We start from the raw sequence: 16,812 nt of genomic DNA on the forward strand, positions 1-16,812 counted from the left end.
TATTAGGGTTGGCCATTACCCAGGGTACATTGTGCACTTGTCTTTCCAAAACATTAGCTGGCAAAATAAAGATGACTTGATTTTGTTTCCGCTCTCAAGTCAGCGTGTTTTACCGGTCCCTTCAAACCAGACCACATAACTGATTCTGTTCCTTTATTTGTATATTGAGTTATCTCTAAGTTGAACTGTGAATGGAGGTAAGATCTCTGAGATATTAGACTGCATATTTCAAATACATGTACATAGGTTGAGGTCTTATTATGCATGTACACAGTCATGCAAGTTCAGCTCAGCTCGCTCCTCTCCCATCCTAAACTAGCCGGTCATTGAACTTTTATTAAAGAATACTCAAGCTTGAACTGTACTTAAACTTACGAAATTCAAAGTTGTCGAGGCGTTTTTGATAATTCACGATTTCTTGAATAATGTCACTTAATTTTACTTTCAGATAAGCAGCTTACAACTACATCAAACCAATTTTCGTATAACACCATCATGATGAGAACAAGTTAAATAGTACTTTATCTCCTTGGAGCTGAGCACAAATTATGGCAAAAAGGATCTGTCACTGGGGTCCTATTTTGGCCCTGTCCATTATAATTACTTTATTCTTGACTGGGTTGTATGGTATGACACTGATATATCCACCATGGTCTTCCCTTGGTAGTATGCTACAGCTATGTGTTTATTTGACGTGGTTATTCCTAATTCTGATGAACTTTTTGAAAGCTATATGGCTTGGTCCTGGTTATGTGCCTGCCCAGTGGATACCTGTAAGTACACAGAAAATTGCACTTGCTCTGGGACAGGGCATGTGAAATCCTGCTCTCTCCTCTCTGGAACGGGGTATCTATTTTTGCAATACCAGAACAGGGTATGGTTTTCAGCGATTTTACCCTGGAACAGGGTCAGAATTCAGAGGGCTCTGTGCAGGGGCACATGACATCCCTACAGGCAAGAGTACCCCTGGGCATTAATTAGACAGACAGACAGACAGACTGACAAATAAATAAATGTGCAAATGATGGTGCAAAGCTTCTATACACCCTGATCAGTAATGTAGTTGTTCATATTCTTATGAAATTTGCTGGATATCATAATGGATTTGATTTTATCTGTCTGGATTTAGGATCACGAGGAGGATACTCGATATTTGCAATATTGCCATGTGTGTGAAGGTTACAAGGCACCAAGAGCACACCACTGTAGTAAATGTAGGAGGTATTGATGATATAATTCACTTTCTTTATATCTAGTATGGTCACAGCCTAGTATTGAGGAAATTGCTGTCCAACAAAAATATGCATATATTTTTGCAAGCTGACATGTGTCAATCAACACTTGTTAAACTGTTGACTGATCATCAGTTGACACTTCACCAACACTGTAAATCTTATTTTTGTTTTGATTTCATGTTGCAAAGGTACTTTGAAAGCTTTATGACAGATGGCCAAAGATTGGCTGACTGTCGACCAATGATCAGGGAATAGTCTGCCATATGTTAATCCGTCAACATGTGTTTGCTGATCATAAAGTACATGATTACCAGTTTTTTAAACATCCTTTTTAGGTGTGCGATGAAGATGGATCATCATTGTCCATGGATTAATAATTGTGTTGGACACAAAAATATCAAGAGTTTCACCCTGTTTCTGTTCTTTGTGCCTCCTGGTTGTATTCATTGTGCTATCATCTTAGGATTCTGTATTTATTACCAAGTTTTTAAGGTATGAGTTATTCATATTAATCTGGCCATGGAAATCATTAGAATTTTCAACTGTGAATGGACCTTGATTGCACAGTGCCAAGTTTATTGCAATGAGAATGAAAAATATTTTTTCTTTGTTTATACACATGTAACTTCCTTCTGAAGTGGCAGTCTGAATGTGAGACTACATGGGAAATAAACTATTGATTTAACAGATCAAAAACAGTTTTCTGTGTTTGATACTCTGATCAAAACACGCGGGATATTGAGAGAACTTGAGAGGGGCGTAGGAAACCATGACGCGTAGCGGAATATTGTATTATTCGGATGTATTTATTAAGGATGTCGTGAGCGTGTTTTGATACCCTCATCAAACATGGTTTTCGACCATTTGTAGTATGCGTACTATCCCAATTATTTTATAAAACTCTTTCAACTTGTGCAATGTCCTAGTCTGAGGGGTTTTCATTAACCTGTGAAAGAAAGTACCAACAAAAGTGTACTACTTAGAAAGTATTAGTCTGATAAACACGATAGAAAACAAAATAATTAGAGAGTGAAGTAGTGCTAAATATGCTAAAGTGTATTTTATGGATTTATGAAAACCACTCTAATAATGAACTTTATAGTATGTTTATATTAATGATTATCAATGTATTTTTCATTTGGTGCGAAATGTGATCATCCGGGTGAGTGTAGTCATGAGAAAGACTGTTGTTGTTGGTGACTGACGTTTCGACAACCTGAGCTGAAGTTATCTTCAGAGTCCAATGAGAAAATGAGACACAGTCGATGGTATTTATACCTCAGGTTCAGTTGTAATTAGTCTGTATTGTTATGTAAAGACGTTTGGGTATCGTCACAAGTCACAGTATTTATTTTTCTATTTTCAGTTAACAGATCCAATAGTATACAGATATGCCAGAGATGACACATTGTCATTTGGTATCTATCATCTAATCCTCTTTATGTTCTGTTTTGGAATGGCTATAGGAGTTACTATAGCAGTAGGAATATTATTATATTATCAGGTATCTATTTACAGCAAGTTTTTGATAATTTAACGTTTATTGGTCTTCCTGTGGAATTGTTCACCACAGGTAGTCCAATTAAACTCAAATCTATGATCCCCCCCCCAACTAATAAAGAAGTATTAGATCATATCCAAGTTGTTTTAAATCTTGTTATTGTTTTTAAGTCAAAAGGTATAAGGGAGAATCAGACAGCCATTGAATGCTGGATAGTAGAAAAGGTAAGCCTCAAGGGTACAGACATCTAGCCATGATATAATGTATGCTCCGATTGGCTGATGAAAAAAATAGATGGACTATGCATGTACAAGTGATTGTGAATACGCACACATACGGAAGTCAAAATCATTTTCAAACATTTCTTGATACCTCTCTTTTTTTTAGAACATACAAACTGTCTTTCAGTCCAAAGCATTTAAAAAATCATTTACGATTATTTTTTGTGGAAATTTTTTCTTTGCAACCTCCTATATGCATCCAGAACTGGATATATTACACACATTTTAAAAGCATTGACCATTTGAAATTCAGTGTGAAGTGTGATAGGGAATCCCCCACCTGCCAGCCTGTTAACCTACAAAATTAATTTCTTAAAAAAAAAAAAGAATTTTACAGTAAATCATTAGAATATTAATTTATTATATTTTGATTGATCTTCAGGCTATGAAGAGAGCAAGACCAGAAGGGGAGGTATTTGTCTACCCTTACAACTTGGGCTGGAAAGAGAATTTTAAACAGGTACTTTAATGTCGTATACTTTTAATGGTATTGAAGAAATAGAAAACCTATAGGGGTTTGGGAGCAGGCCACACCAAAAAGTTTTAAACTGAGTCACTTTGAAATGTGATTTCTACTATTTTGAGGGGCATTTACAACATATTTATTACATTGGCTATTGATATTTGAAATATAAAGCAAGTTATTCAAAATATGGTGGACAGATTATATGTGAGGAGAGAGGGGTTATAGTTTCCCAGTGAACCGCAACAATGTTATTGTGGCATTTATCTTGCTAAAGTTATATTTTATTTTCTAGGTAATATGGAATAGGAAGGATTATCTTGGTGATGGTATTACATGGCCTGTACGCAGTGGATGTCATCAATATACACTTACAGTAAGTTGACAGTACAAACCCAGTAATGACACGAGAGCCTTGCAAAAAAAAAAGATTTTTTTGCAGTTGGAGTAGTAAGACAATCAAAGGTTCATTTTGCAGCATACACTAATGTTACTTGACAAATTACTCAGTTTCAGACATGCATCTGTATTCTCAGACCTTTCCCAAACTTTCTTGGGTGAACAACAAAACATTGGCTCCAAGTCTGACAATGGACTTGATAAAATACTGTCCAACCTTAACTTGGAACCATTATTATTATTGTTATTATTATCAGCAGTAAACACGTTTGAATGCTAATTAGGTAAGCTAGATAGGGCGTAATTTCAGTAACCTACCAGCATGACAGGATTAATAATATATACAATCACTTAAAATCACTTATTATTATTATTATTATTATTATTATTATTATTATTATTATTATTATTGTGTATATGTTTAACAGGGCTCCTTTTGATAGCAGAGGTATTTTGCCACTGACTGGACTACCCTGTTGTTATTTTATTTAAGTTTAAATAAAGGTGTCTATCTATCTATCTATTATTATTACTATTATTATTATTATTTTGGGAAAGGTCTATAGAAATGGCTCAAGATATGTGAGTTTGTTTTACTAATAATGTGAAAAAATTGAATTTTTTAAAATTATTGTTGTATCTCCTAGGTAGAACAGCTATGGCAAAAGGAGTTGAAGAGGGAAAGAAGTGTAAGTATCGTCAGTAATTTTTTATGAGTCCTCTTGTTATAGTCCAGCTGACAAAGGCTGAACCATGGTTTTCAAAATGGGACAGGCTAGAAAAGAGGTAGAGATGCTAAAATGAGATGATAATTGGTGGTCCTGATCCCACCCCCTTGCCCAAAATGTTCTCCTGGAACTGCTGCTGGACAAATTCCCTGCTAGCAGAGCCTATTTTCCTTTTGTTTCGGTGGAGTGAGAAAATAGACTCTGTCAATGTAGGACGTTATACTTGTAGCACCTGCATGGCCTAACTTAGCAACGCTGTCATGATTTTGACAGCCTCTCTTGTCAAACAACGTTTGGCGCCACGGTGTGTTACATTTGCTCATGCGCACTACATGTACCTGGTTAAAAAACCAGTTTTAAAACTGGTTCCGTTTGTCCGCAATCATGGACGGCAGTGTATCAAAGGAAATGCTCTACATCGGCAGAGTCTCCCTCCTCCCCGCCTAAAATAAGGGAGGGAAAGAGGAGAAACTCTGCTAGCAGGGAACTATGCAAACTATCCTTGTTGTAAAGACATAGAAGGTTAAGTGCAGTTCAAGTGCAGGAGACAAGAGAGGTTGACTTTGAGCAAGTCTATGCAGGTGGATAATACCTGCAATAATATATTAACTCATGAGTATATATGCTTCTTTCAGGTGCCGTATCATGTTATCAAGCCATATAATGGCAGTCTCTTGGCTTGGCGCCAGGGGTTATGCACATGTGTCTCAACTCCTTGGACAGACGAAGCTCGTATGAAGATTGACCTTAATGATGTTGTTATGGTAACAAGATGGAGAAAGTAAGTCTTAGGCTGCGTTCATAATTTATGGCAGAGGGGATGGGGGGGCAGGTGAAAATTTGAAATGTCCAGAATAATTCTTAACACCTCCCTTAAAGTCATGCAAAAAAATACGATCCCCTGCTAAGCAAGGCTTGTAGCTTCTTCCAAAAATTGTGCATCCCCCATTTTTCTGATAAAAATTTGTCCATCCCCCCTTTTTCCTACCAAAATTTTCCCGATCCCCCCTCAATTTCACCTGCACCCCCCTCTGCCATTCATTATAAACACAGCCTTAGTGCAAAGGAAGCACACTTTAAATGAATGAAGTAATGAATGAATGAATGATTCAACCAACCAATCAACCAAAAAATCAATCAATCAATCAAGAATGAATGAATGAATAAAGAATATAGTATATTGAGGCTTTCAGTTTGGATATTTTAATTATAGTGTTTCACAACAATGTAATTTCTGGGTTGTTTTTTTTTTATTCATTGTTCCAGGTACTGGATGTATGGTGAGAAGAGAAATCATCATACGAACAGTTAGTACAAACACAGAATCACCTATTTCTGCCAGTAGAACTGGTCTGTGAACATGATTATAATATTTAGGTTACTTCTTTTTATCTTACAGGCATCAAAGCTGATCTTCAATCAGTTAAAGGGTGGTTTCCTCGTCATTGTGTAACCAGAGAGACAGAGTTCCAGAATGACGTACAATGGAATGAAAAGAAGGCTGATTAAAGGAGAACTCTCTTTTTAGTAACAGAAAGTACAGTAGTTAGGGTCCTGTTCAAATGATGAGATGATCAAGAGACAAATTGCACTGGGCCATATTCATTGGGTCTCTCTCACCAGCCCATTTTCACTGATGACTTATTACAAGACCACCAGAGCACTCTCAGATGGGGCCATTATTATAAAAGGGCTCTCATTGGACCAACTGTCTGCACCACCCTATATGCTATGGGGCCATTTTTAATGTGGGACTTTTAAATTGGACCATTGACATAAGACAGCTCTCACTGAACGAACAATACTGGTTTTGTTGCCATCTGCTTTGGACCATTATAGATGTGGGCAATCTCAGATTGGGCCATTAGCATTAGTAGGTGCTCGCTGGACCATTATCAGTAGTGCCCCCATCATTGGGCCAGGGTTCTCTTGAGATGAGTCTGCAAAGAGTTTTTGTAGTGTCGTCAAAGCTCTAGAAAGCTTTTGTAGCAGAAGATATGCCACATATATATTTAAAACATTAAAATTCAAAGGAAACACCACTCAGAACGCACTATTTAGTTGTAAAAATAGAATAAAATTTTAAATAAATTTTGATTTTTTTACATAGATTATTTTCAGATGGACTCATATTGCACATTAACATTTTGTTGTATGTAATATTCTTCGATTGCACGCTGAGTCATCGCGGCCATGTTGGTGCCATTTAACAAAAGATTTCTCATTAGCATCCATTGTGAACGGCACCACAATGGCCGCCATGTTTTTGTCTTTTGACTCTCTTAGAAATGCTTGCAGTCCATCAATAGAGGAAATAGGTCGTCTCTGCAGTTCTCTGGCAGGAAAAGTTGAAGAAAAGTTGAAATCAATGCGCCCTTCTTGTCCACCTACCGTTTACATATAAATGGTAAACAGGAATAGAGGTAATAAGCACCCTCAACCGCCTGGATAGTAATTGTCTGGCCTCGCTTCGACATTCTGTCTGTCCGCAGTTGTGGATTCCGAAGTGTTGTCGATCCCGGAATCAAAAGGGAAATCCCCCCCTGTATCTTTGATTACGTGTCGTAGTGAAGAACCTGCTTCGCATTTTTGACAGTTCCTGCTTGATAAGTAGTTAGTTTACCACAATATTTTCCGTTAATTTTGATGTCAAACATGGAGCCATCTTATCTCCTTGATTATCCTATTGGCATACTTTTTCATTATCGAGACATAGCAATACGTTCATAGAATAATGGTTTTAAAGAGCTTATCTTCGGTAAAGAGGTATGAAGACGTGTCGTTCCGATTGGCCCTGCTCAGCGTCGCGCTCTAGCAAGGATTAATTTTTACCACGAAAAAGAAGCCCATATCTGATTCAAAGGTATTTGTCAGGCATTTCATGCTGTTTTCTGTTCCAGGCTCGTACGGAATTTTCACGAACGTTCTTGATCCTTACTTGATCATTGTCTGGGCTGGAAATAAGGAAGACGTCTTTTTATATTGTCTTATCTTCCTTATCCGCTTACCCACCCCACCTTCCGTCCTCCCACATAGTTTAGGGAGTGCTGTGTTCAGTGAATCGGTACTATGGTTTTGTCATGCTTGTGGCCCTCCCCTGCCTTCAGAGGATGCACGAGTCTGAACCAAAGATAAATAAAAGACGAATTGCACCGCTATAAAAGTACAAACTTTCTGTAGACGGCGACACTACAATCTTATTAGTCTTTTCCTTTACGCAAACGTTTGTAAACTAGTAAAGTTTATGAAAAGATATTATCAGTATAAACTTGTCAGTTTTACCCCGAACCGACGTGGCGGGAAAACGGAAAATAGAAGCCGTTTTTCATCCGCTGGTTACTTAATTAATTTATTTCTATAATACCTTATATTAAGCCATTGATTTTAGATACTTTTTAACTATAGATTTTCCATAGTTTTTCAGGAGCGCAGGAAAAAAAACTCAGTTTGGCGCAAACAAATTATTCAGTTGAATATCGGTAGCCGTTAGCGGAAAAATTATGTATTTAAAAGCCTGTCGATGTATATCTTGGCATTAATTTTTACAACAGGAAATTTCAAAACGGAAAAATTAAACGGAATGAAAAATAATATACTGAGATGAAGAGGTGATCCATATATCCGCTATTTTTGAGAGCTATTCTTATGGCGGGAAGCTTTACCTCCCACGTGATCACATCAGCATTGGACTGAGGCGAGCACATGACAAATACTTCTTCGCCAAACAGAACAGTACACAAAGCAACCTTGATTTTTCAAGTTATAATTCGAAATTTGCGCTTTCTTTTGAACTAAAAACCAGGCTGGGTCATACCTCGATGGTGTAGTTGCTACAGGGAATAGCGTCGGGCTGATTTTATTAAGGGTAAGTCTTCAAAAAACGTAAAATATTCGGCTTTGTCGTGTTGGATTTTTGACAAGGGCGCACTGTTTGTCAACCCTGAAGATTATTGTTTACACAGTAAAAAAATCTTCCAGACACTAACTACAAAATTGGTACTGTATTATATCATATACATAGACTCTAAAGACTGTACTTAGGTTTTTAGTTTAGTCGAGTAGTTTGATAGGAATATTTTTAATCGTACGTCGTAGAGGTGTAGTGGTTTAATCACTCTTCGCTGGACGTGAAAATAAAAGCTTTCATTTCTGAGCTAAAATCAATATTTACTTCGTTTTTGTTCCAAATAAAGAATGATCTGGGGTTGCATTTGATAGAGGAATCTCGATTTACTGAGAATAGTTATTCATTGTTGATGAAAGACGTGATTATGAACCAGGGTGGTGGATTAAGAAGGAAGGAAGGACTGAAGGAAACGTGTCCAATGGGTGCGATATTTTTACCTTTAATTTCCTCGAAATATAAATATTCATTGATGAAAAACTAGAAGATTGTTCTGATTTAAAAAGGAGGTGAAAACTGAGCGAAAACACACATAGATTTATATATTTATCAAGGCTCGCACCGAAGAGAAAGGTTTTACGTAAATATGTACTCAAGTCTAGATCTGTTTGTTTTAGTGTAGGTTTTACTCTATATCGAACCACAGGACGCTTTATACGACATGACACACTCAGACTTCTCAGTATTTTTCTCTAATCACACCACTCATTGAACGATTTTAGTGATGTTTTTCTTTTCATTCGTGACTACAATGCTTTCAGATGGGTTAATTCATAAGAGTGGCTTCATTCTGTGTAGATACAGTATGTTGATCCCCCACGAGTAACCTAACTCTCTAAGATATCCGCATATACCAATTAATTTGTTACTTTGGTTTCAAGGCACTTGATTTCTCCTATTAGATCGTATCTAAGGTTTCATATTGGCTCCTGTTAAAGATTATTTCAACAGATATCCGTCATCAGAAACCTTGTTGTCCAACTAATGATGATAACAAACATTTTAAATTATTAACGGCTATATATACACTTTATATATTGATATATACATATTTATCTATACAATGAAATACTATATAACTAGCTTGAGAACCTAGTATAATTAGTATTCAGAGATTTTTTAAGAACTTCCTAGAATGTTTTTTATTTTTTATTTTATTAATACTCCTATTTCAAGTTCCCCTTTGCTTTGTCTAGCCTCAATTGTGTACAAATGTGTTCTTTTCTTTTATTAAGATTTAGTGTATAGTAAGGAATGTACATACTACGGAACAATACGATTTGGTTGAATAGCTGATTATTATAACACAAAACCGAGATTAAGGCTAACAAAGAGAACTTGAAACTGGAGTACTAATATATTTGTTGTATAAGTAAAAGTTTCGTATAATTTATGCTCTACTGGTAAACTAAAGTAATGTATTTGAGTATGCACTTGAAAGGTATGATTGATATGATGCTTAAGGGCTCTTATAAACTCGTATATGTGCATATACACACATCCATGCATTTTGGTGTATTATGGAATTGTATGCTATATTTAATGTTGGTTTTTGAAACTCTATGTTGGCAAAATCCATAATAAATGAGTGTGATATTGGAATGTTTAATTCTTGTGGTCATGGCGTTTGTTTCTTAATTGTTGGTCAATTTATGTCTTAAAGATATTCAGCAATTGAATCCTAAAGTATTAGTGACTCAGTGTAACCACTGATCTAATACTTGTGTGATAAAAACTGGAAAAAAAACTGAAAATGTTCCTGAATAATTATTCCTCCCTGTAATATAACATTAATTTTTGATTTTATTTAGAAAGAGTTTGTTCATTTATAAAGATGAATTTTAGAGTACGAAAACTAAAAGCATGCAACCTAAGTAGTGCCAAATAGTCAGTTCTATATTATTCTATTGTTTGCTATCCTTTAATATTATTAATGCTAAATAGTGCAATCTATTGCACACTTTTAGTGCTTTTACTATATATTTGGAATAATATGATAAAGGCTGGACTGAATTTTTTTCATTTTTAAACACCATATTTATTTATATTAAGTTGCCTATATTTTTGTGAATAACAGGAATGGTTTATGGGATTACTAATGAAGATAGCAGCCCTGCAATAAACAGTTCTCATGAAAGGCTTCAATCATTGGATAACGACAGAGCCTTGCAAGAGGATAACCATGCCGATCCCTTGAAACTAAAGACCATGGCAGGTGTGGCTGGTCAGTTTGACGACTGTGATGACACCCCACGAGAAGTGGACCTGTTAATGGAGGAACATGTCGAAGATCTTCTTGATGCTGTAGAATGCTTGAGAGGGAAAGTTGAACAGCTTCAGATTCAATGTGAGAAACTCTCTTTTGAAAAGGGCTGCCTTGAAGAACGCTTGATTCTACAGGAAACCAATTCTCTAGAAAAAGCTCGGGATTATGAACAGGAAATCAGCGAGTTGAGAAAAGTGAATTTACAGTTGATGGCTGATGTGAAAATTCATGAAGGTACACCCATGTCAAATAATATTAGGGAACCAAGGGTGGTGTACATGTAGTCTAATTTGATCTATCAGTAGCCTTATCAAGAGGGTTGCAAAACCTGTTAGGCCGTCAACCATGGAGTGGTAAATCCAACTAGATTTAGATTCAGTGCATTTCCTTTCTCAGGTTAGATTACTGGATATATGTTCTTTTACCTTTTAAAAACCAAGAGTATTACACTTCTACATTGTAACATGAAATAGATTAAGATTTCATATTAAATACAGTCTTTGATCTTTTTTTTTCTTTTTCTGGATAAAAAATATTACTGTAGGCACAAAAGCAATACCATCATGGGTCACAACAAGCCTTGATGCAGAGAAGGCATTGGAAGACAAGGCACAAGCTGAGAGACAAGTGGGTAGCTCTTTACATCAATTTAATTTCTTAAGCTATTTCAATATTGTATGATAAATACATTGTGTGGTTATAATTAGGGTATTAGCCAGTATGTTAACAGTTAACATGTACCAACATTCTATTTACTGTACCCATTAGTAAGTGAAGTTATTACCAGTTGTCAATTGTCTGTTGAGAATTGGCAGACTCTTGGCTGATCATCATTCAAGGCTTAACGCAAACCTCACTGACAGGTGAAATTTGGGTTAACGATGCTCACTTTTAACTTCATATTGCAAAGATAATACTCTATGAAAGATAATACTCTTATTAGTACCCCTTACAGGGTCATCGTCTTATAACATTTTTTTCTGATCAGGTCAAAACACTACAGATTACTCTCATGGAAAAAGACAAACAAATCTCCAGCCTGGAGTGGCAATTAATGGATGCTGAATCTACAGTATCATCTATACAAGCAGAAAGAGATCAGCTTGCAGTTGAGATGGACTGCATGCTGGCGCATGAAGAGGAAGACCTTGCAAATTACAGGGGCACATCACCTGACAGCAGAGCTGTCTTCTCAGATGATGAATATTACCAACCCAGTCCGAATACACACAGTAAACACACAAGACGTCACTTGAGTGACCTCACCAAGAGAGAAGATTCTTACATTGACGATCTCACAGGATTTGTTCAAAAAGGAAAACATGCTTCGGCATTGTCAAATAATGATGTGCCGTCAGCTACAGAGGCACAGTTTTTAGGTGGACTCAAAAGGACAACAAATTTTAACAACATTAATGATGTGGATGAGTATGCAGATTTTCATCAGGACGAAGGGGTAGGGGACTCCAGTTCCATTGACTTCACAGCTTCTTTTCCTCCGTCAAAAACAAAATCTTTAGTAGATTCTAGCTGGCATAGTTTTGGGAGTGATTCAGACTGTACAGCAACATCGTCAAAAATCAACACAAGCTTGAAAAATAATTTCGATGACTCCAATGCCTGGGCACTATCAGATTCAAAGTACCAGAATGAAGAAGGTTGTTTTGATGATGCAGGGGAAGATGGATGGGTCTTGGATGCAGATCCCCCACTTCCAGGAGGACTTGGGAATTATAAAAATGAGTCTTGCCGGAGCTCATCGTCTGCTTACTTTAGTGACAATTCTACAAATGAAGTGAGCCACGATCCTTGGGCTTTTGCTCCTGACAGCATCATTGATGTCTCTACAGGTATTTAGACACTACATATTTATTATATAGATATTAGCAGGGCTAGAAATGATGGCTGGTGATTCCCCAGTCATGATGACTGGTAAATTAGTTATCAGTCATAGCTCTGGCTCAACATTAGACTGAAGGCATTTAACTTGTGAAACAAAAAATACTAGTCAACGAGTAATAGTCAAATAGACACAGAAGAAAACAATGGAATTAGGGTCATTTAAAGTGTGTTAGTTTAGTACGTATTTCACTGGTTAAGGAGGCTCGAAATGGTTTTTCTTGACCTCGCGTGCGCTCTATAAATTTTCAATATTCAAACTGAAAAAAATCAAAAACTCTGTGGTGAAATTTCTTCAAATTTTGCATATGGCTTTAGTTTATGTTTTTGAAAACTTGAGGAAAAATTTAAAAAATTCTGTAAGAGGGAACTATTCCAAATGAATTTTATTGATTTTTACGAAATTCCTATTACATGTACAGATTTTTGTCTTTTTTTGCCAAAAAGAAGATTACGATACAAACTTTAAATATTCCGCTTTTTAAAAAAATTCACCAGTTTCTGAGTTATGATTTTTTAAATGAGCATTTTTGATGGCATACCAAGGGTTCTGAGGTTGTCATAGCAACGTCTGACGTCATTTTTTCATGTTCATTGTGGTCTTTGGTTTGTAGTCTTTTGCATTCCGGGTTTACTTGCTGTCATATTATAGCAATATTAACCTTTTTTTAGTTCATAATTGTAAGTGTTATGTGAAGGCACAAAACACTTTCCAACCTCCTTAAATGTCTTCACTCTACTGGTGAAAATGACTGGCAAGGCCAACTGATTAGTCCTGGCAAGGCCAGGACATTGTCAGAGATGAACTCCCATTATTTTTAGCCCTGATTAGATAATTTTAGATAAATAGGTAGGAGTTAATGTTATGAAGGTGCTGTAAGAATAATGGAATAAGCCTGAAGTGAGATGACGTTTTACCCCCAGTCTCTAGACCATAATCCTTTTCACACTGCTTTTGTTCTTTAATTACGACTATTGTTCCTGTATTCTCTAAGGAATCAAAAATTTTAATATGAAAGAATTTTAAAAACTATTATGGTATAGAGTCGGGGGTAAAACGTCATCTCACTTCAGGCTTATTGGAAAATGTTGTTTGTGGTTGTTATATTAGTAAAAGAAAGGTTTACAGTGTACAGTACTTACTGAAAAATGTTTGTATTTCATGTTTTAGGTGAAGAATTGAAGTCATCTCTTCAAGAAAACAAACAACTATCAAAAAAAGAAAAACCCTCACAGCAAGAGAAAGAAATTATAACTCCTATAAATCTGAATAAAAACTCATGCATTCATCCTGATGAAATTAAAGCAGCATTTTCTGAGATTAGCTTTGAACGATCATCCTCTGTCAGAAGTGATGGTGCAGTTGATTCACTTTCTAAGGAGTCTCCGAATCACCAGCGTATTAACAGTGAGCCAGCAGCACCATTGGAACGAAGAAAATCTTCTGGTGATCATGAAGTGGAGCGAAGAAAATCATCTGGTGATGGTCACCAAGGGCTGGTTAAATTAGAAGCATATCAGAAGTGGAGAATCAGTGGAAGGAAAGGCCAACCACCTGCAAAGCTGAAGATCTCACAGTAAGTTCAGCTTTTGATTCTTTGTTTTATAACCATTATTTCATTTTATACTACAATCTTGGACAAAACTGTTTTAAAATCTAAAAATCTATTAAGCTTTTGCTGTTTTATTCACAACGTGAGACTGTCACAACAGAGCTAGGCTCCAACTGAGTGAAAGCCCAAGATCGAATTAGAATTCTTGATTTTTGAGGAGGGAGGAAAACCGGGAAGAAACCCTCAAAGCACAAGAGAGAACCAACAAACAATTTACTCTACTCACATACAACACTGAAACCGGCAGGACTCGAACTGTGGCTGCGTTGGCTGGGTTTTTCTTTAGATTCTCTGCTGTTTCCTCCTTCTGCAAAAATCTAATTCTAAATATCCAATTCACATTTCAGTAGATGAAGAGCCACTCTGTGGAAATGCCATTGCTAAATCCTATCAATTTTTTTCACATAGCTTACCAACTGTAAACCACACTTATCCATGAATAAATCTGACTTTTGTGTAAATAAACTATTTATTTGTAAGAGAAAAAACTGAATAATACTAACCATTCATTTAAAAAATTTTACTTTTCAGGTGCTGAAAATATAAGTTGTGCATGCTGCTGTATATAGTACAAGCATTATTGGCAGCTACTCCTGGAAATACAACAGACAAGCCATCCAGATATCCTTCAACTTTCCTTTTTTTTTTCTGCCGTAAGAATATTTTGCCCTCTGGTTTTACAGTAGATAAATCTTTACATTTGCATAGGCTAGAGATAGGTCAACTACACCTTACCTTGTCGATGAGCAATCACTTAAAATTACTGATCCAACCACTAGTGTGGATACTAAATGAAAATGCACTTCTTCCTTTCTAATTTACATTACAGCTTTCTTCAATGCATATGCTAGTTCTCACTGAATAGGACTAAAAACAAAATTAGCCATTATGTGGTATAAATTTTATTGGATTGTGTTATGATCACCGAAAAGTTTGTACATTGTTCTCGGATTTCAGTGCAAGTGTGATGAGTAAATGGGGAAGTTAGACTGCTGTCAATCAAATCTAACATTCCCCTGTACCTTCCCATGGTTCCCATTTACTTCATATTTTACACAGCTTAGCATTTTCTGTGATTGACATTAGCAGCTGTTTCCCATTTACCTGTTGCAACATTGTCTTGTTTAGCAAGTGGCAATGGGTTTAATTTTCTGAGGGAGAAGTTAGGGTGCTCCAACAATGCAGTAGCATGCGTTGTCATCACGAAGTCTTAATTTTGTCAGGGGTGGGGGGGGGGGGGTGTGAATAGGGGTGTATAACCCAAAGCCGTAGATCCACACACAAAAAATTTGCAAATTCGATCCGCAAACATTTTGACAGTTGCTTTGCCTGTCTCAGCTGACAAAAACAAACATAAAACATTTCTGAAGAGAGCATACCGTGTACACACAGACCTGCAATCCTAACTCTACAACGAGCAGAAACTGAAATGCAGACCAAAAAATGTAAAGTTGCAAAATCCAAAGATCCGTAGACCTATCTATTCACCCCTTCTAACAATGTTTATGAGGTGAAATAGAACTGAACATTAATTTTTATACTGTTATGGATTCATAGCCTTATTGAGTCACACACATAGCCAGCCCTGGTGTAGCCTGTGTAGCAGCCCAAATAGATCCAGTTTCGAATTCCAAATTACCTGCTGTGTTCCTTGATTACAGACTCATTTGCACAGGGTTAGCCTCGTATCTATGTTTAAATATTCACAAATACCAACAGTAAAGTAAAGAATGCACAACTTCAACAATACAAACACTTTGAAACTCGATGGACCTTGACTGGAACACATGAATATTCTGCACAAACTCAAGGCTAGCCCTGTGCAAATGAGTCTGTAATCAAGAAATACAGTGGTAATTTGGAATTCGAAATGGGTCTATTGGGGGGGGGGGGGGGGGGGGTCGGGGGAAGGGGTGGGGCTAAACATCTAGTTGCACTGCCATCCTACTTTTTATGAGCATTTATTTTTTCTATTTTTCTAATTTTTTTCACTCCTTTTTTGCATGAGTAATCAAGAATCAGGCATTTGATACTTGAGTTCAAACTTCGTAGATCAAAACCTTTTTGTGTCAATCTAATTTAAACATAAGTTAAATTTCAATAGAATATTATTATTTATTGATCTGTTGGCATTTAGAATTATGTAATAATCATATGCCTTACCTTGAGAGTTATAGTAATATTTATAAAACATTGCATGTTTGAGATTTGTAGTATTAAGATAGTATTTATTTATTTGATAGATAGTGATAGAGGATCAATTGTTTTCCCCCAAAAAATTAAATTTTGGGTTGGGAGTAGTCTTGCCTGTCTAAGGCTGCGTTCATAATGCTTTGCAAAGGGGGGGCCTGTGAAATTGAGGGGGGATCGGAAAAATTTTGATAGGAAAAAGGGGGGGATGGGCAAATTTTATCAGAAAAAGAGGGGGATGCACAATTTTTGGAAGAAGCTACAAGCCTTGCTTAGTGGGGATCATATTTTTTTGCATGACTTTAAGGGGGGGGGGGGGGGTGTTGAAAATTA

The 16,812-nt window shown here is 36.4% G+C and overlaps 2 protein-coding genes across 3 annotated transcripts; both read left to right on the plus strand.

Annotated features, from left to right (window-relative positions):
• The first annotated feature begins 26 nt into the window (after positions 1 to 26).
• Positions 27 to 6,716, plus strand: LOC116290406 (palmitoyltransferase ZDHHC6). Its single transcript, XM_031697429.2, has 12 exons — positions 27 to 197; positions 449 to 773; positions 1,130 to 1,221; positions 1,571 to 1,727; positions 2,602 to 2,739; positions 2,907 to 2,960; positions 3,400 to 3,477; positions 3,776 to 3,856; positions 4,527 to 4,568; positions 5,243 to 5,388; positions 5,874 to 5,914; positions 6,007 to 6,716. The coding sequence occupies exons 2-12, from the start codon at positions 549 to 551 to the stop codon at positions 6,114 to 6,116; spliced, it is 1,164 nt and encodes a 387-aa protein (XP_031553289.2). The 5' UTR covers positions 27 to 197; positions 449 to 548; the 3' UTR covers positions 6,117 to 6,716.
• Positions 6,717 to 7,204: 488 nt separating this feature from the next.
• On the plus strand, positions 7,205 to 15,821 carry LOC116290432 (uncharacterized). Of its 2 annotated transcripts, none has more exons than XM_089028946.1 (6): positions 7,205 to 7,470; positions 10,589 to 11,011; positions 11,322 to 11,404; positions 11,766 to 12,627; positions 13,848 to 14,253; positions 14,821 to 15,821. In XM_089028946.1, the coding sequence occupies exons 2-6, from the start codon at positions 10,591 to 10,593 to the stop codon at positions 14,825 to 14,827; spliced, it is 1,779 nt and encodes a 592-aa protein (XP_088885072.1). In that variant the 5' UTR covers positions 7,205 to 7,470; positions 10,589 to 10,590; the 3' UTR covers positions 14,828 to 15,821. The 2 variants fall into 2 exon arrangements, with proteins under 2 accessions (XP_088885072.1, XP_088885071.1); XM_089028945.1 differs by lacking the exon at positions 7,205 to 7,470 and adding an exon at positions 8,313 to 8,472.
• Positions 15,822 to 16,812: the final 991 nt, after the last annotated feature.

The sequence above is a fragment of the Actinia tenebrosa genome, unplaced genomic scaffold (genome assembly GCF_029948245.1).
Source record: "Actinia tenebrosa isolate PJP-AT-01 unplaced genomic scaffold, QUT_ActTen_1.0 PGA_scaffold13__45_contigs__length_12533684, whole genome shotgun sequence".
NCBI classification, from domain to species: domain Eukaryota; kingdom Metazoa; phylum Cnidaria; class Anthozoa; order Actiniaria; family Actiniidae; genus Actinia; species Actinia tenebrosa.

Coding starts and splice junctions, on each gene's coding strand:
- LOC116290406 (XM_031697429.2), top strand. CDS start 549: ATGGCAAAAAGGATCTGTCACTGGGGTCCTATTTTGGCCCTGTCCATT. Junction 3,857..4,526: donor GTCATCAATATACACTTACA/GTAAGTTGACAG, acceptor TGTATCTCCTAG/GTAGAACAGCTATGGCAAAA. Junction 5,389..5,873: donor ATGGTAACAAGATGGAGAAA/GTAAGTCTTAGG, acceptor TCATTGTTCCAG/GTACTGGATGTATGGTGAGA.
- LOC116290432 (XM_089028946.1), top strand. CDS start 10,591: ATGGTTTATGGGATTACTAATGAAGATAGCAGCCCTGCAATAAACAGT. Junction 11,012..11,321: donor TGATGTGAAAATTCATGAAG/GTACACCCATGT, acceptor ATATTACTGTAG/GCACAAAAGCAATACCATCA. Junction 12,628..13,847: donor CATCATTGATGTCTCTACAG/GTATTTAGACAC, acceptor TTCATGTTTTAG/GTGAAGAATTGAAGTCATCT.